Source organism: Larus michahellis, chromosome 9 (assembly GCF_964199755.1).
Source record: "Larus michahellis chromosome 9, bLarMic1.1, whole genome shotgun sequence".
Taxonomy (NCBI): Eukaryota; Metazoa; Chordata; class Aves; order Charadriiformes; family Laridae; genus Larus; species Larus michahellis.
Genome location: NC_133904.1, coordinates 3,075,010 through 3,095,079, shown reverse-complemented (window position 1 = coordinate 3,095,079; position 20,070 = coordinate 3,075,010). Strand labels below are relative to the sequence as shown.

The 20,070-nt window shown below is 42.3% G+C and overlaps 1 protein-coding gene across 4 annotated transcripts in view; it reads right to left on the bottom strand.

The window, feature by feature from the left end:
* The window catches only part of MEGF11 (multiple EGF like domains 11), a 292,780-nt gene that overhangs the window by 21,299 nt on the left and 251,411 nt on the right, over nt 1-20,070 (bottom strand). For 3 of the 4 annotated variants that reach the window (XM_074600942.1, XM_074600943.1, XM_074600941.1), the window contains exons 17-21: nt 17,478-17,606; nt 15,040-15,168; nt 14,222-14,350; nt 11,546-11,674; nt 11,148-11,381 (exon numbers count right to left, since the gene is read on the bottom strand). In XM_074600942.1, the coding sequence (XP_074457043.1) occupies nt 11,148-11,381; nt 11,546-11,674; nt 14,222-14,350; nt 15,040-15,168; nt 17,478-17,606 (750 nt within the window). Of the gene's footprint in view, nt 1-4,397; nt 4,517-11,147; nt 11,382-11,545; nt 11,675-14,221; nt 14,351-15,039; nt 15,169-17,477; nt 17,607-20,070 lie in introns of all 4 variants that reach the window. The other variant, XM_074600944.1, reaches the window with a different exon arrangement.

Sequence of the window (20,070 nt, the reverse complement as noted above, 5' to 3'; positions counted from 1 at the left end):
TTCTTTTCTAGAGGAAAAAATACTTCATAGTAAATTTGTCCACTAAAAATCCTAGCTTGTAATTGTAGCAATTTGGTTAAAAATATCTCATATCTAGCAACTTTTCCTTTAAGCTCAATGAGATACTAGCATTAAAGCAAAGTAATTACCTGCCCATCTGAACCAGCTGGTTAGATCACAGCGGCAAGTTGCTCACCAACATGCCATTCGTCAATGCTCAGGTTTTCTAAGAAGCCCATGGTGATTAGGGAAGTCAGCATGGGCAGGGCTCCACCATACCTCTATCCTCCAAGTCAGCAATTGCTAAGAGTTTTGCCGTTAACTTCCCTGACTACTGACTTCAGGTTTCTGTGGTCCAAGCCTGTGTTCCTCAGGTTTAGGTGGCCATCCTGAACACCCCGCAGCGATTCTGTATTTGCAGTCTTCCTTTTTCTTGGGCAAGTTTTAGTCAAAGGTACTTTAATGATGCTTTCTGTGGCTGAACTCCTTTTTATGAGCTGGGTGACATCCAGTCAGACCATTTCCAGTGACCTCTGCTTTGCAGTTTCTAATTTTATGTCTTTGGTAGAATTTAGAACTTCCTTTAATAGATGTGAATCTGCTGGCTTTAAAAACTCAGGACAGCTAATAGCAGTTGATTTTTGTGATGTCTGTAGAAACCAGCAACACCTGGGCTCTAGCTGCAAGGCTGCTCCCTTTTGGTAGGGAGTAAGGGTGGAATTAAGAGCTCTGCAAAAGAGCAAGGTGAGAATCCTCCATTTGCTCGTGGCATACCACTGTGGCAGCCTCACGCTTTAGACAGAGTATTTTTCACACAGTTTTGCAGCCTTTTGTAAAGGGGAGCTATATTCCTCCATTCATACACAACACAAAAACTCAAATATGGGGCTGGTATTGAAGCACTGAGTGGTTCTGTGAATGGTCCCACCGAACTCCCTCTGAGCAAAACAGGTCTTCAGCATCTGAAAATCTGGCCTCTAACGCAAGCAATGACAGCTCTGGTGTGAAGGCAGTAAGTGGAGGTAAGTGTGTAACTCTAGTTATGCACTTCATGTGTGTTTTGGTGCAGTAATTCTATGGCACAGTTTCACTTGAGTTCATGTATGATGCTCCTTGGTAACTTGCAGCACCGTTATTATTTGCTGCTGCACATGTAAGAATAAAGGGAAAACCTACTCATAGGAGCTAATAAGCAAAGGTCAAACTTTGCCTTCACTTAAACTGATAGTAAAATACTTACTGACTTCAATGGGGCCAGCATCTCAGCCAAGCTGAGTTTGCAAGCTCACTCACACAGGAAGAGCGTTTACTTGTAGCAAGGTGCTGGTAGTTAAAAACTGAGATGCAGGAGCCTCTGCCTCCTCCTTAAGCCCAGAGATGCAGCGCCGTTCTCCTGGCCCTCACACAGAGCCACAGCTCAGCCCTACCACCTCCTGCGGGCAGCCGGGGCAGGCTCCAGGGACGCAGGACTGGAAGGGCTTTGATCGCCGAGTCCCTGAGTCCAGCCGCCTTTTACTGCAAACACTCAGGCATATAATCACTTAGATAGCTGATCAAGCTCCATTTTAACAGTAATCAGATTTCTTTGTCCCATTAGTCTTACTGGGAAGCTATTCCAAAATCTCACCGATCTGATGTTAGAAATCTAATTTCCAGCTTCGATGCATTCATGGCCAGTTCATCCTCATTTGTTCTTGTGCCAGCTCTGTCATCTAACTTAAATAGCTCTTCTCCCTCCTAGTGTTTACCTCGTTGTATTTATAGATGGCAATCATACTCCCTCTCAGCGTTCATTTTGCTAGATAAAAGAAGCCAAGCCTTTTTTTAGTCTCTTTTCATATGCTCCCCCTTACCCTCCCACTTGCTTTTGCCCGCATGTGTTCCAGCCTGAGTGCTCCCCTAGCACAACTAACCAGTCCTGTATACACCAGGAGGATTTTAGTGCCTTCACTCATACTTGTCTCTCAGAAACTTCAAAGTTTTTACCTTCAGGACATGCGTAGGGTCCTCACCAGTGGCCAAACATCCGTCTGGCAGAGGGGAAATGAGAAGGTGAGGTGCCTTCCCCCAGTCCTAGAAGAGAAGCGGGAAGGCCTGGCACTGCTCCCTCCCTGTGAAGACTCACAGACTGTGGTCCTCAATGCGATGCTGGACCTTTTGGCTTCTGCTATCAACCATCCCTGTCCGCCTTGCTTCCCTAGTGAAGTACCCACCATGCGCACTGATAACAGCAGTAGGGTCAGTAAATGCAGCCAACAGCGTAGGGCAGCTGTGCTCGGTGCCCGCAGACAGCCTGGCCCCTGCTGAGCCGGTACAGCGCTGGGAGGGGAACACAGAGACGGCAGCAAGGAAAACAGAAAGAATACATGTATGGTTGGGGGAGAAAAGGGAACAGGAAAATGGATATGAGAGGAAACAGGGAAGATAATAGAGTGGAGAACACACCAAGGGAAGAGGAGAGAAAAGACAAAATAAGACACAAAAAGAGAAAAGAGGCCGAGAGGGGCAGGGGGAGCACAGGAGAAAGAAAGCCTTCTCAAACTGGAGCAGCATCTCCCCGTTGCCCTCTCTTTGTACCTTTGCCCAAGCTGTCTCTCTGAAAGAAGCGATAGAGGAATGGCTCCAGTCCATCGCCTCAAGGCATCATCTCCTTTGAGCACAGGGAGGATAATCCAGCCAGGACTCCGGCTCAGCAGTTCAGAGATTCCTCTGCCATTTTTTTCATTTTGTATCTGCACCAGTTCCTTTGTGACCCCAGCTGGCACTATAAAGAAATGAATCCTCCAAGTACAACTTGTGCACATTTCCCTGCAGAAAGTGGGAATGGCACCAGACAAACTGATTTGGAAATGAAACTCGTTAAGGCAGCCATTAGGGGCTTTATATGCTCTTTTGTCTTACTTGGCTGGAGAACTGCATAGACAGAAGCAGAATATTTTTGGCCATCCTCAGCTATTCAGCACTGCAAAGCATTCTCATGAATAAGTAAGGTGGTGGCAGATCTAAAGGAAAAGTCAGACCATATATTCTGATAAGTGCCCTGAAAATACCAGATCCATTGTTTTTCCTCTTTTGAACATCGGGACAACCTGCTGACCGACTACTGATAGCCAGCACTGCAGCAAGGCAAGCAGCTTCCAGACTAGCCCAAACGCATCTCTTGGATTTTAAACCTTTTTGGCAGCTTACTGTTTAAAGTAGCTTTGTGACGAGATGGCACTGCAGGCTAGGAAATCAAGATAGGTGCTTGCTTTGACCTTTTCTGAATTCATTTAAATTACTGCAATAAGATTAGTGGTCCAGACCCGCACTCACAGTGCTCATGCTGGATTTGACATTATGAGCATTTGCACTTTCAATTTGGTGAACAAAAACGCATGATGCAAGGGGACCATCTATATCGGAAAACATATTTACACATCTGTCTAAACTTTTCTTTGAGAAATCTCTGGAGCCAGCCCTTTTATTACATTATAATGAGATTTTCTTTTAATAACCAAGAAATGACTTACAGGACCACATGCAGAAATACTTTTGCATACCCCATCTCGTAGAATAGGGTCTTTTTTGCATTAATCTTGTTGTCATGGCTTTCCAGTTAGCAGAGCTACATTTGGATTAAGATGACACAGCCTGCAAGTACCATCATTTTTAAAGCTGACAGCCTTGATGAAACCAATCGCATTTCCTTTTCCCTCTGCCCCCTACCCTTTGCCCCACCTTGGCTGATCAAGGCTCTCAAGGAAGAGCTGTCTTACCGTTTACCATATCTAAATCTATTGCTAAAGTGGTGAACTGAGTAATAGTGTAGTCCATGCACGGTCCTAGGGAATCACTAGAACATGTGATAAGTAAGATACTCCTGGATGTTCGAGCCTGAATAGCTCTGCTGGAGAGGCATAAGTGACAGCAGAGCTCTCAGAATGGCCCCGGACAAGAACAGTGCTCAGAAGTGTGCTAGATACCTTCTTGCATCTATTCGCTTGTCTGTGTCAGCAGGAAATTTGTGTGTCTACTGAGCTGGGAAATAATGATATAGCAAAGTTAGATTACTGACTTAATGCTTCATTGATTTACTTTTGATATATTATTGGATAATTACAATTACCTCGTTATTTATCTTTTCTGAGAAGCAAACATACCTTATAGTTGCAAAGACACCGAGGCTTATTGACCCAAACAGGCATGTGCTGAAACTCCAATTACCACACACAGGTTATGAAGACACACACAGGGGAAAGCAGACCTTTTAGCGTCTGTTAGAGCTACGACGTCAGGAACTGCTAGGCTGGACTCTAAAATAATGCTGGCAGACAGCAGGACCCAACAGGCATTGCTTTGGTTGATTTCCTTGAACTGATAAGAACATTGCTACGGTGGGGTGGGGTAATATCTACCTTACTGGAGCTGTTTCCATCCAGATTACTGGTAAAGAAGCGTGAAGTCACACCACATGAGAGAGTGTGGTAGCTTGGATTGGAAAAACAATGTACGCTGCCGCTACCTTGAGATACATCTGGGAAGAAAACAAGTCATCACAAAATACTTTGGAAGCCATAATGATTCTTAAGAAACCGAAAACATGCTAGAGACAATCTAGTATAGAAAACTTTGTTAGACTACTGGGTGTTACGAAACATGTCCAGATAAAATCTATCCTGCATTACCATGGTGTGAAGCTCTTGGCTATTAACATTAAGATAAAAAAGCGAAATATTTAATTAGCACAGTTTTATCTTTTTGAAGATCTTAGAAGTGTAATTCCTGACAGTCCAGCTGCTTCGCAGATAAGGGAAGAAATGCAAAACTCAGGAGATGGATGCTCTGCAAAACAGTTTCTTCCTTAAACATGTATAAGAGCTACTGATGAGCATAACCCTTGTGGTTATGAAACAGTTAATTAAAACTATTTTTGTTACAAAAAAGGTAGTTAATGTTAGAAATCAAGGTGCAAAGGTTTAGAAAAAAAGAAAGCTGTGGCACTGAAAGGCAAACTTGGGCAATCACATCGTTACACTTAAAGACATTTTATCTATTTCCTCACTTTAACTTAGGAACACATTTACCAAACAAAATAATTTACGCAGAAAGACATCATATTTATACTGTCAGTTCTAATGAAAACATCAATCCCAATCCAGTTCCAGTTTAGCAATAAATTGATAAGTATTTTGAAGTACCATCAGAAGAAGGGGTGAAAAATTTAAACTGAAGCAGCATCATTTAAACAGCCAAGCCCTGTAAGAAGTAAATGAACGGGTTAGTTTTAATAAACCATGGGCTTAAGTTCTAGGCGGAAAGGTTAGTTATAGGAAGCACCTTCACATGGAAAGGGTAATGAAGTGCTGGGGTGGCTGCTTGTCCCCATCACTGGAGATCTTTAATGAAGGCCGGCAGCAGATGGGCGAGGAGAGACACGGCCCCACTCACCATCAGCCACCTCTCCTTGCCCTCTGCGGCTGCATTCCTGTGAAGATGCACTTTGCTTTGCTGACATCTTGTGGAGATCTAGATTTAGCTTAATTTAGTGCAAAATATCCTGTTTCAAATAAGTGGTTTTATCTGCAGGGTGTCTATTACAGAAGTGCCGTGGCACACAGCTGAGAAAGGGAATCGCACAGGCACATGCATATCTGACCGAGCATTTATTTTCTGCTGAAACACACAGAGCAATTTTTGAGGTCAGCTCTATTTTGTAGCAAGTGCAGAGTCTTTTAGCCCTAGCTATTTTCAGAGGTTATTGCTAACAAAGTATCTCAGATCAGGATGTAATTCCACAATTAAAGTCTTCGCATTTAATTTCTTTTAGCTAGCCACTGCTCCGCGCAGCAGGCAGCCTGCCAGGACTTTGCCATCTCCCCTAACTATAACTCTGTGATATTTGCAATAGAATTAAAACGAAGCAGGTATCCCTTGGGGTCTGCAAATGAGAACTGGGGCTGGTACCCAACCACGGCCATCAGCGTATGCCCATCCCAAACACAGCTGCTCACATACAGCCTTGAACCTGCTAATGAGGGTCTGGCAGCTCAGCAGGGGCGCGGGGCTCATCCACCCGTCTCACGACCTGCGGTCCCAGTTAAATATAGACGCTTGAATCCATGTCTGTCTGCTTTGTAGGTGAGTGTTGATGGCTGAGTCACGCCATCTCTCAGCTCTGCCTCCCCCTTCCCTTATCTGTCATGTCCTCGTTCAGCTGCGGGCAAGAAGGACCAGCTCGAAGGAAGGGAGGCATGGTCCACTGCCTCTGCTGTGAGATAAGAGGGCACATACCGACATTACTGTGAGCCAGCTGACGCGTTACAAGTTCACACCCAGCTTATCTGGCCATAGCTTGTTTTGTGTACCTGAAATGAGCTGAAGGAAAGTCTAACAGACTGCCCTACTACTTAGCACAGTGCTGAATTAATGAATCTGAGCTCATACACAAGTCTGCATCACCAAAAATCTTTTCTTCCTTCATTGCATGCAGCACCATGTACTCAGAATTACTCCTTCTACACAGTTCCATTTGGTCGATACTTAAGTACCCACCCAGGCTGATTTACCTTGATAGCACAGTCCATTTTCTACACATTTATTCATGAAGCTCTTATAACTGCTGGCTGGAAATACATCAAATTCAAATCTAATGCTATCCCAGTTAAAAAAAAAAAAAAAAAGAAAATACAACCCACAAAAACCCCTCTCTTCCCAAACATGAAAATTTTATTCTGCTCTGAACAGTAAGCAAAGACTTAAATGCCTAAAAGGAATGATTTAAAATAAAACAAAAGAAAGATCCCCAAAGGTTATGTTAATGTTAACACGGGGAGATCAGTTCCGCGACCGGATCCATAATGGCAGAGTCCTGCCGCAAGCCCCTCAAGCCTGAGGCTGTGCTCCAGGGGAAGACCCATGAGGTCTGGATGAAGGCCAGAGCGCTCTATCACTTGAAAGACCGAGCTTCTGCTCCGAGCCAGGGCTGTGAGGTGACACAAAGAGCACCGGTCCCCATCCCGCAGCAGCAGCAGGACAGCGTAGTGTGGAAACTGGGCACAAGGCCAACCGTGAAAAAAGGGAATAAGCAAGCACTCTGCAGTAAATACAAACCCAGATATCTCAAGCTGCAAAATGGAACTGTTTTTTTCTTCTTTTTGTGTGGATCTTCTCCAGCCAGGCAGAGTGTCAGTAGGGTGGCTGAAGACTCCGAGCAGGAGGGTTCGCTTTGCCACCTCCTACTATCCATCTGCAGATATTTCTGTAAATGTCATGTCTAGGCTGCAGGATCCACGATGCTCTATTTGTATTGAGCTTTGCTTAGGTTTTGGCTCTCAGCATAGGATTCACCCATATCAGAAAGTTTGTTAAGACCTTGATGAAACCTCAAGCATCATGTCAGCCCATAACCAAGTCTTTGTGAAAGTCCTGAAAAGAAATCTCTGCTGCTCTCCAGTACTACTGCGTAGTTTTCCCTTCTGTCCCCATCTCTTTGAATTATACAACCTGCATTTTAAACTCTTTTGTTGGATGCAATGTACCGTTCTCATGCTGGGGAGCACCACTTTGATTTCAGGCTTATTTGGGAAAGTCTGCTCTCAAATCCATGTGCTGTGGTTAAGCTCTCCCAGCATGGGTGGTCTCCTTTCCCACTGGCTGCTGGGCAGAGTGTGTGTTTTGCTGCCACATCCTTCATCCACGAATGCAAAAGAGTCTAGGGGCTGCCCAGGGGGTTCCCCTTCCATATAATCTCTCTCACGCATATGCAGGGATTATCGGCATCAGAACAGCCGAAGACGTAAAGACCAAAAACATCCTCCAGAAATAAACTAATGTGCTGGAAGAAATTACTGACTCCAGGAGCCTAGGGATGTGCATATGTGACTCTATTCAGAAACAACACCACCACTACCCTAACGAGAGTAAACAAGCAAAATAGCAACAGCGGTGATTCAGGTTAGCCATAACAGGGCTGGATGCTGCAGTCATGGTTCAGGTGGAATTCCTGCCGAAGTCCATGGCTTTACATGGGATTATATTAATTGGACAAGTACCTCTGCATAGTATTCTGTCCTTAATCCACATACAAAACTCCAGGTGAAGGCTGAAATCCCTGTTACCTCTATGTAATATTGCTGCTGTCCTTCAGCATCCGCTGCAACGCACAAATGCACACAGGCACTTAGATACCCATGCGTTGTTCTTGCCATCCAGCCATGCTAGGAGTCTCTATTTCTTATCTGTGATCTTGTCTCAGTATCCATCTCCCCATTTTCTGCTGGGGAAGATGCACGTCAGCACCTTTAGCTGTCTTTCTGCTCTATGGAAGCAAAAGGCTGAAAACAGCATTGGTAGGGCCAAAGCTGGGAAGGTTACTGATGGGTAGAAAGTTTCAGTAGGAGAATGTACTGGAGGACAATCAGAATTTGGAAGGGAGCTTTCAGAAGCCCTTGTCTAGAATTTGTAAAGCCTTTCTAACAGAAAGACCAAAACTTGAAACAATGCTGATACCTGCAGACAATTTTATAATGAGATGAAGATGGACCAGCATGATTTCTAGATTCTTCAGTCTTCCTCTGCAAGCTCAGATAGCAGAGCTTTTCAAGGCGGAGGCAGGAAGAAAACTGTTCTTGTGACCTCCAGAAAGAGATGGCTTGACCCCACTCAGCTGCAGCTTCCTGAGTCATAAAATTTATATTGCTACAAGGACTGCACAAATAAAAGAAAGAAGAAAGAAGAAGAATGAAAAGGCCCAGTGTCTGCATCCCCATCACTGATTGAGATGAACAGGAAGGAGACATTATCCAATTTCTTTCTAGAGAAGCCCATACAAATTCACTGACCTGGTGCTGTGCAGGATTGCAAGGACCTGACACTTCAGGTTTTTTACAAACTGATTTGACGCAGAGCAGCAATGCCACAAGGGCAAGAATTAAATTCACTGTCATTGCCCGAGGACCAGAAGAGATCCCAGGTTCAATGCAGCTGAAGGATGTGATCCCTCAAATAATTATGATGTATCCAGAAATTCAGCCATCCCCAAAGTAGTTTTCCCTCAAGTACTTAAGTATCATGTGGCATCAGGAGCTCTGGGACAGGTTGCACCTGAAAGGAAAGTGAAGAACATTGCATAGGGAGATGCAATACCCACAAAGACATAACCTGCAAGGACAGTCCTGGGCTACCAAAGTCTTCCAACGTAACGGCTTTCTCTCTGTGGCTGAGGAGGAAAGTCATCTGTCTACATTAACTTTGAAGGATGAGAGTATCCTTTCTCAGCATTAGCCTTTTTTTGGACTTCTTGCAGAGTGCCAGACTGGGATACGATCAGGTCGATTGGGAAGTCTCCATTCATGGTAAAATACGGAGGAAAAACAAGTGGGGATTTTTGTTCCCTTTTCTGAAAGGAGAAGCTCAACTACTCCAGTCAGGAACTCCCAACCTCAGCAATATTCCTCTCCTTATTTTCAAATTTGTAAGTCGTACCTCTTAAACATGCTGGGTTATACATACATTAACTAGAAAAGCACAGAAGTAAATGAGGTGTAGCAGGCTTTGTAAATAAATGGATAAAGTGCCACCAGGAAAGAAATGGATCGCTGAAAAGTTCCGAACATTTGTCCATGCCAGCAGCTGTGATCTGCTCTCTTGGAACTTGGAGCCTCGCTGCTGCTGAGATGTGCCACAGTTGTCTTTTGCATGTTCATGGTCTGGCTCTTCAAATGATGTTGAAATGACAAATTTCAGGCCAAATTGTGCAGGCAACTAGCCAAGGATCAGAAGAGCCCTCTCTGGCAACATTTTCAAACATTTCTTACCCAAATGGGCAGCTTAAGCAAGAGCTAAAATTCAAAAACAAGAGGCAATGGGAGGAGGTCCAAGGCTGATTTTTTCCCCTATCTCACAGCTATCAGAATAAGGAATGCTCTAGTATAGGCCTGAGTAGTCTAAATATGAGTTTAGTCAATGGTGTTCATCAGATGGCCCCTGACGTGTGATATGCCATCGCAGGAAACCGTGCCCCTGATAGTAGGACTGACGCCGTGGTGCCATGAGAGAAGCTCCTTGATTAAGTCCCAGCCGTAGCCAGGCAGTAATATTCGTGGGAGAGGCTCCTTCCAGGTGCATCCTGTGCAGGGAAGTCCAGAACGAAGCTTCCAGCCATGCCACCCCGAGACAGCCCATGAGCCAAGTCAGGGCCAGCAAAAAGTGGCTCCTGCATTTAGACTAGAAAGCAGAAAGAAACAGGCAACGCGGGACTGGGAAAGCAGCAATGCTGGGCAAACTTCTGCCCGTTTCAGAAGCTTGTATGCACTCAGACTTATAGTTTCAGCCATTTAAAGGGAAGTGAAGAAGCAAAGCGCAGTCAGAGGGTGGCAAGCCCAGAGGAGATCACCACCAGAGGCAGATCGGAGGAAACAAGAAGGAAGTAAAGCTATCTCCTGTCTGGCATCCTATCTGATATTGGCCATAGAGGAATGAAGAAGAACGACAGCGTTAAAAAGGAGATCACATCCCCCAAAGTTTAGCCAATCTGTCAGGAAAAGCTGTCCTCCATAGCAGCAGCAGAAGATAGAAAGAAGTAAGAAATGTGATCTCCGTATGACATTTTTTTGATGTTAAAGAGCCTTCCTCTTCCTCTGTCCTGCCTTCATCAGCTCCTGTGAAGAAATTCGCACCAGCTGTCTAGACGATGGGGCCTGGTCCGCACACAGAAGAAAGTGACAATGAATAGGATGCCTCAAATCACAAACTGCAACATAGACAAAAAGAAAACCTTATGACTGACCCCAGCCAATCCCATTCCTCAAGCAGAAATAAGTCGTCTTCTGAAGGTTTCACAAAGGGAAAACTTCTCTGCACTGCAATAGGAATGCAGCCGATTTAAAGAAATGGACCTGATGTATTCCATGCCGCATATTTCTCATCCAGGTATATCCTGTGTCACGTTAAGTAAACTTTCGTGTATAAAGCAGCTTAAATCAGTTTTAAGTTATATTCGCTTTCCTGTCACTGTTAAGCGTTAAAAGATCATGGTATTCAGGGGAAGGATGGAAGTGTCATTATTTTTGAGGCTCAGTAACGCATGTTATACATCACAGAAGCTTTTATTTCCCCAACATACAGGAATATGAGTCTATATTTGATTAACATGAAAAGACCCTTACCAGAAAGTGAGTAATCTGTATTAGTCATCCTCATGGCTGGAGTATAAGATACACTTGGCATGTCATGGCCCTTCTCCTTCTGTTTCCGTCGATACCACACAAACAGTGCCAGCAAGACCATAATAATTAGAAGGAGAATAATAATTCCAATGATTGCTCCCACTGAGTGCCTCTCTGATCCAAGAGCAGGGCTAATTTTAGTATAGGGGTTTAATTCTTCCATCATAAGAGCCGCTGTTAAAAGTAATTCATAACACACTGTAAATTGAATCGTGCATTTCATTTTTGAAATACTATTTTTTAAAAGCAAGTACATAATTGGAGGGGGAGAGAGAGAGAAAAAGAGAGAGACAGAGAGAAAGAGAGAGAGAGAATTTACAGATAGACTTTCACCGTACCTTGATCACATCGGATTCCTTTGAAGCCCGGACTGCAGTAGCAAGTACCGGTGACATGGTCACATGTAGCATTATTCATGCATTCGCACAGTTGTTTGCAGCCATAACCAAATGTTCCTGGGGAGCACTCTGGGAAGCAAAGAAAAAGACTGGAAAGAATTCTACTTTTATTCAGGAATGGGTGAAACACTTGCCGTGGAAAATTCAGTAGAAAAGTCTCCCTGGTTTCAGCATCTCTAGGATAACACCCTAGTCTTAGATTATTATTATTTTAAAGCAGGAGATACATGTATTTAATGTACAATTTGGGGTATTACTTATTAAGCGGTAACTTTCTAGAAAAGTCATACAAGACTTCACAAGGATGAAACCAATAATATGTACAGAGACTTTAAAAGGCTTGATATATATTACAAACGTACAGAATGTAACAGGGCATGAGCTCAGAAGCTGTGGACGACATCTCGAAAGAGCACAGCATTCTCCACCAACTCTGCATGGCTGTTTTTCATGGGGGTAGTTTCAAAGGAAAGTTTTAATGTACCATTATGTGTGTTACATGAACACAATAGACTTTTACCAAACAAATCCCACATGCTTTCATATTTATCCCTACTAGTGCTAGAAGATGAACATAACATTGTAGCTGAAATTACAAAATTGAGCATCCAAATGGTTTGATTTGCTCTGCTTCTGTATTAGGATTCCTAACACAGAAGGAATTCCTATCCCATCTTTGGGATTTTATCAAAGACAAAATGATTGAATGTCCAGCTGAGAAATTTATTCATACAATTACCATGATGGGCTATTACAATAAATCTGTAGGCAGCTTACTATACTTCTTGAGGCACTATTCAATAATAAATTGAAAGAAACGTCGTCTGTCACATCCCACTTATTCCTGTGGAGAAGACACTTTATTGAATGCATGCACACTTGCTAGGATTCTTTAGAATATATATTGTTTGTTTTAAAATGTGTCTTCTGGTGTGTCACTGCAAGTGTTTTGCATAGCATGATGAAACCTTCCCAATGTCAGTCTCGAGTAACTTCTAGTAGCCAAAATTTAATATTAAGTAATGAACAGCAGCCAGTATCTTTATAATGATTTGCAGGGCATATTAAAGTTGTATCTTTTTCTTTCATCTGCAGGTCTCCAAACAAGGAAAAATAAAATTATTACAATTAATGCTCATTCTGATATTAACCTGTGACCTACTTAAAATGAATAAGGCCTAAGCTTTTGGACTGCACCACAGAAATGATGTCTGCATTCAGGCACTTCATCTGCAATGCGGTGTGACTGCCCGATCAGCAGGAATTGGAGAAGGAAGGAGTCTTAATGAAGAGATACTTTTAGATTAAATAGTAGAAAAACAAATAAATAAACAAATTCATAGTTTGGACAGAAAAAAAAAGCCTCAGGCTTTGTACAGAGGTCAAATTATAAATGTAGCTTCTTGTGTAAAATCTGCTACAATGCAGTTCTACTATGGAACTTTTTAGTTTCCTACTTTATTTATTGTTGCAGTGAGGGCGTACACAAATTCACACTAAGTTGGCCACTTAGCGAGTTACAGTGGGGCCATATGTAATCCCCACATGAGCATGCAAATTTGTTCCTGAGATACATGCTTTGCCGAATGCAACTATGCGCAAAAAGAAAAGATGTTCATGAATTTAGTTACGTGTCCAAATTCTTTCATAAAGATCCATGCAGTAAGCTACAGTTGAGAAGCTCTGAGGCAGGCCTTGCACTTGCAAATCTAGCAGGAAAGTTACCTGTATTATCTTACTGACAAAAAAAGAAAAGAAACCCTGGGGAATTAATGCTTTGGTAAGGTGAGATAGATTTCACCCTGCACTTAGAATCCAAATAAGTGTTTGGGAATTTTCTTTTGATTTACTATGCTGGACAAACAAGTAATTATTTAACTACAGCACATACAGTTTCCACTACCCTGATTCTTTGTTCTTAAAAGAAGCCATTTGGCACAGTGTGCTAAATATGCCAGCACGACACTGACAACAATTACAGTAAGATATGCCGGTCCCCTTCCAAGGTAATTGAAGTTCATTGTTAAACACTTGCTCGCTACTCAAGTTAAACACAGATCCTTCCAAAAATGGCAAGCAACTTCTTTTTCCCTTGATCTGTTTTCATTATAAAGATGAATCTTTATTTGGTCCCACGTCTATAGCATAACAACCTCTGCAAGAAAGCCCCAATATTCCTCGGAAGGCAGAGAGCACAAAGGACTTCTTTCTTTTAACCCTTTTGTCTTCCTTCGCGCCCAGGGAAACCTGATGCTGCTGCTCTCGTTAGCAAGGCATAATGCAGCTTGTGTTCTTCTATTAATTAGGTACAAGTTGTTCGGAAGGCTACATCCAGTCAGCTCTGAGTGCAGTGACTTGCTTTTATCTCACCTAACATTAGGCTGGGAATGGAAAGGCCTAATTTGCAGGGGATTCACTGTATTTTTTAATGCTTAAACAGACTGTCCAGCTTTCCAGAGATGCCTTCTTCTCCCTGTGGATTATATACGGTGCCCAGGGTTACTTTCTTGCTGACATCAACACCTCATTTAAGAGCCTATTTCTGTAAAGAATTATGAAATACTACCCATCCCACCCCTCGGGGAAAGAGAAAAATGAAGTCATGTTGCTACTTACTTTGCTCACATTGTTTGCCTGTAAACCCAGTCCGGCAGGTGCACTGGCCAGTGATGTGGTCACAGTCCGCCCCGTTCTGACACTGACAAACATTGGCACAGTTTTTTCCATAAAAAGCAGCTGGGCAACCTTTCAGGAATCAGAATAAGGAAAGGCTAAGAAATAAGCTGAAACACAAACTCAGATGCGTTATCAGCACAAAATATGTAGGCCTATAAATCTATGGATTTTCAGCCTCTGTATATTTAATAACATTTATTTGATCGTCTAAATGCAGAGATACTACACAGCCAATTTTCTTGAAGTAGTGTTTCTCATATCTTACAGAATTGCCTCTTAAGTGTTTCAGAAGAACGAAAACTTGACCCGTCTATACAAACTACTTTTTCGAGAAGTGAAAGAAGATGGCTAAACACAAACTCTCTAAAAGGCCAGAGATCAATCAATTACTTGCAAGTGAAAGAGCCTTCTTAAAAGGCTCACCAGAATTTGATCTCCTCTTGCATACAGTGCTGACGATTTGGCACTAGTAGGATGAGAAATCTCAAACATTTTCCTAAATCAGGCAGGGACATAGACTGTGCAAATTCTGACAATGAATCAATAATCTAAATGATTGGTCCCTCCTTTATCGAGTGCCAAAAGCATAAAAAAGCCTTGAAAAGCTTCAGGGCTATTTTCTTCAGGATGATGTGAAGTTATCGCAAGTAAGAAGCAGGTGGTTTTACAGAGGAGAGCGCAATACTTGGAAGAGACACGAGGTAGCAGCACATACTTTGACAGATTCCCTGGCCCAACAGTGTCTCTGAAAGGCTTACGCTGAGTGCAGTAGAGCCCCGTCCAACCATGAGTACATCTACATTCTCCATCGTAAGGGCTGCACATCGCTCCGTTGTGGCAGTTGCATGAATGAAAGCAATCAGGGCCCCAAAAACCAGTGGGACAAGCTATGAAAATAAAAAAGATTTGTCAGCTGACAAAAAAAGCAACGATACGGCGTTAGTGCTGCGGAGGAACAACAATAAAGGGAGAACCTGTGAGAACCAGCAAAGGCAGAACTTTGCATTGCAGAGCTTGGCATGGCTGTGGCAAGTCCCGGACAATGACCGGTTCTTCCAAGCCAACAATTCCTTTGCAAACCCAGACGCCAACCTGCAACCTCCCCCACGCTGTCAAGCCCTGGCACAAGGGATTTCTTCCCCGTTTAGGTCAGGAGGCAGAATCAGGTCTTTGCTGCAACACGTGAACCACTGAGACAGCGACCCTCAACACTACATTATTCTAAGTGCTCTAGCCACTCTCCCTGCCGTACCGGCATTATCTGTGGAGACAATTTAGACAGGGTTTTAAGATATGGAGGTAATTTAATTTCCTTTTTGATATTCTGGAATTCTTGCATAATAAAGCACAGCTATTCATGGTTTACTTTTGCTATGCAATCAACTACTAAAATTACCACATTCATTTGAAGCAGAGTGCGCTACTCAAATTACGTAAAAATGTAAAGAAAACTTCTTACAGTATGAATTCCCATCCACAAAATCAGATTGCTTTTGTTGATGGGGCTAATATTAAATTAAAATCTCCAGGTCTATTATATATTTCAACAAGTACAATATTAATATATTTTCAAAAGTTATTTTAAGCCTCCCTCCAAAAATGAATGCAGTAAGTTACAGTTATTAGTGCCAGACTAAAAGATCCAAAATGATGATAACCCTTCAATGTAACAACTATATTTTTGCTTTAAAAAGCACTTTCCATTGCTTCCTATTAAAGACATGAATTAATAAGGCATGGTTCCCAGGAAACCTGAAAGTACAGAAACGGTGCCTATTTCCATGTATGCCGTTGGCTCCAATTCTGAGAATAAATGCAAGTTTCTGGCATATTACAGACATCTCTAAAGCCAGAATGAATAGAAAAAAACCCTGCCATGACGTAAATCAAACAAAAGGTCACTGAACTCACACAATGTAAAGCTGAACAGGATTTGGCCTAAAGTACTCGTGCTATAAGTACTTTTACAATGCCTGTGTAAGGCAGAGCTGCAGGGTCTCTTAGTGGCTCCAGAACTGGCTCTGGAGTTGGAGCTAAAATTATCTCCTTTGCAGCTCCGTCTCTCGGTCATCCCAGGTTAACTGCTGCGGAGGCTGGTCTGCCCGAAATAGCTCAGTACCGGGCTCGGGGATGTGAGGCCAGGTTCTGCCAGGGGCCTGGTGTCAGGCCAGGCTCCCCGGGGAGGTTTACACTTTCTTTACAAGAAGGTAACTGAGGAAACAGTCAGGTTCCCACTTTGTTCATCCAAAATACAAAGTAGCTATCACCAGGTCCTTCTGCCTGCTAAACTGGAAATTGTTGCTGCCTCACTCTGTAAGAAAAAACATCTTTCTTCAAGGTTAACAGAAACTAACATTCATTTCCCAATTACATGGCTAAATATAATGAGGAATCTGTGGCGCTTTCTGTCTTTTTTCTGTCTTTTTTCTTTTTTTTTTTACCCTAGTTTTGAGTGACAGCAATATTCTGTCTGTGGAAGACACACAATAAAAGTAAAATTACAGCCGTCTGTTTTTATCCGATGCCTACTTTATCACTTGAAGTTTAATATATTTTACTCTGGAATGCTGTCTAATATGCTAGTTGTATCCTGAATATGAAGTAACATTTCTGAATGATAGGATATTGCTTCCCTCTGTGATCTGTCTTCAATTAAGGGATGCTCTCAGGAAATGACACTTTGGGATCAGCAAATGCCAATCTTCTACCTGGGCAATTTTCAAGAAGAAATCCTCTATCCCTCCAAGCCCACGTTGACTTTTACAATTAAATTACATTTAATAGAAATATTTCAGCTGCCTAATTTCTCAATTCTAGGGGCTTGGTACATGAAAACATTTACTGGTTAATAATTTCTAATGTAATAGCTGAAAGAAAATGATTTCAAAAAATAAATAAAAGGGAATCCAGCTAGAAATTAAAAGGGAGCATGGAGCTTTCTTTTCTGATAAAAGCTTGTGACCTCCCTTTCCTGTAATAGAAGCTAGTAACAGCTTCTGCAAATTCCAAATGCAGAAACTAATTCAAGCCAAAGCTAGCTTAGATTAATTAAAAGAAATAAGCTATAAAGAGAGTGAGGCACTGGCTGCTCAATACTTCAGGGATTTCCCCAGAATCTGTCTTTAACTTTCAGAAAACACTAAACAGGAAAATATGTTACTTTAAAGAGGAAGTGGAAAAGTAAGACTTTGCTTACTCTGAGAGCAGTCCGTCCCTATCCAGCCTGGAAAACACTGACACGATCCATCAATAGGGTTGCAGGTCCCGTTCTCGGTGCACTGACAGACCTCAGCACAGTTCTTCCCGTATTTTCCACCAGGACAGACTGTGAAAACGCAAGGCAGTTCACTGAAGGCTCTTCATAATGAACAAGAGGAAGTCATAGGACTTAACATTTAGCAATTAGAGATAAAAGTAATTACAACATTTTTATTTGCTGAAGCCAAATGGGCAAAATTCTTCTGGAAAGAAGGAAAGGGCAGAAAACTCAAGTCCATCTTGTTTGCTTACATCCCAGGCACAAAACCAACAGGAAAACGTCATCTCGAAATCCACTTTTCTGCTGGAAAATGAATCTGATATAGTTAGAAGATTACAATTATTGAAGGCCATTATGGAAGGATGAAAAGAGGAGACACAAAACAGAGAGAAGGGGTTATTGGGAGAGGAAGAGAATAGCAAAGTTGAGGAGAATTCAGAGGGTAGTAGTAAACACAAGCAAATGGCTGGAAGGGATTGATCTGGGGACTTGGTCAAGGGGTCACTGGTCAAGGTTCTGGGCTGGCTCAAAGGATTTACAACCTCTACCATAAGAACAACAAAAGTAGGAAAGGAATATTTTAGGCTAAATATCAATCAAACTAGTGAAGAAGTCTGTTGTGGTTTGGGATGGGCTGGCCACCGAACGAATGACAGATGCTCTTTTTAACCTCTCTCCTTTCAGAGAAGAGGAGAGAAAACAAAAGAAAGAGAGAACTTATGTGTTGAAAAAGAAACTAAACTACATCAATGAACTATTATTCTATTTTTTCCTTATTGTTTTATTATTAATATTTCCTTAAAAAAGATAGAGAGCAACGGGGACTCTTACTTTCAGGTCTGTCACTAGTGATATACTAGTATATCACTTGTATTCTACAACTGATAATGACAGTAATAATGGACCCAAAGGTGCAATCCTTACCACCTGGTAGGACGGCCTGACGTACGAGCCATGGCTATTGTTGTAGGAGGCCAGTTCCCATGAAATGGCTGATGGCAGATAAGCTTGCAAAGAGAGGCTCTAAGAGCTCTAGTCCTTTCCCTTGCTGTCCCACTGGCAAAATGCGTCCTGCACTACGTGGCACTGCAATGTTGGGTACGCTGGAGTACCCCCCTCATCACCCTCCTCATTCCTCTGGGTAAAATAGTGGTGAGGGGGGAAGGTGCCTTTGCTATTAAATAGGCTGTGCTGAAGCCTAAACGAGGCTTTGCTGAAGATCAGCTTTCAGAAATGTTGGTGGGAGGCATCTCACAGATTCCAATCAAGCAAGCGGAGAGTAAACCAGGAGCAAGACTGCCACTTCCATAAGTATTTTTACCATATAAGTCCGGCGGAAGACTACTCCCACAAATAAAGCACATATCCAATTGCTGAAATGTCATGCTTGTCTTTTGGCATCCATCCACCTACTCCTCTCCAGTACCCTTGCTGTAGTAAGTGTTCGATTAGGTTGCAAATGTGGTTTCCAAGGATTATATATATGTTTGACTGAGAGCGGTTAAACAGACGTGCTGCATCCTAACAAAATCGGCATCTATTCCTGCCTGTCCACCTAGCTTACTCTTGAAGTTGGAAGAAAAGAAACTCTAAATTTTTTTCAGAGTCATCTTATAACAGCCTAAGCACAGTGACATAAAACTAATAGACACATAGATCTTCAACCTCCCACCAAATTATTGGAAATCTTTAACGTTAAAGTTGATGGAAAGCTCTGCTTAGTAATGAATGAAATGTTTAATTTCTGTGCTCTTATTGGCTGTGTTCCCTGACAAAAACAGATGTATTTTCAAAACAAGATAAAACATACAGTCCATCTTTGCAAAGAATGTAACAAATGGAACTGGACTTGTATCCTGGTAAATAATAGTGATGTCAAAAAAGTGATTAAGGCACTTCCCTGAATTATGCAACTGTTTTACCACTTCAGCCAGTCTCACTTTCTCATATGTAGTCTCTGCAGGTGACCTCAATCTACCCTGACTGTGAATCAGCCACAGATTGAAATCCTGAGCTGTGATTCATTTGCTTTTATACAATCTGCCATCCTCTACTCTTACTATGGCAGAAACCTAAGAACGTGCCTACTATTGTTTTCTGCAGGCATTTTTATATACTACGAACTTATCTGTAAGAGTGGATAAAGTTGGTTTTGGCTTTCAAATTATCTTCTAAACAGAATAGTTCCCTAACTGAAAAGAGATAAAAGTAAATACAATATACAGACACAATGAAAAGAACAATACACAGACACAGAGAAAGAGAGAGAAGGAAAGAAAAGCCCCCATATCACAGCAAGAGCAAAAACTAAAATGATCCGTCAGCCCCGGTTCTCAGACGTGCTACACCATTATTCAGTTCCAATGCTCTATATAGAGCAGTTCAGTGCAATATTTTTATTGCACCTTTAAGATGGAGATAGATAACATCACTAAAATGAAGGCTGGATTTTTTTTTATGTAGAAAAAAGTAGTTCTCAAAAGACTGACTTAAAATAGGAGCTGATTTGCACCGCAACATGGAATACTAA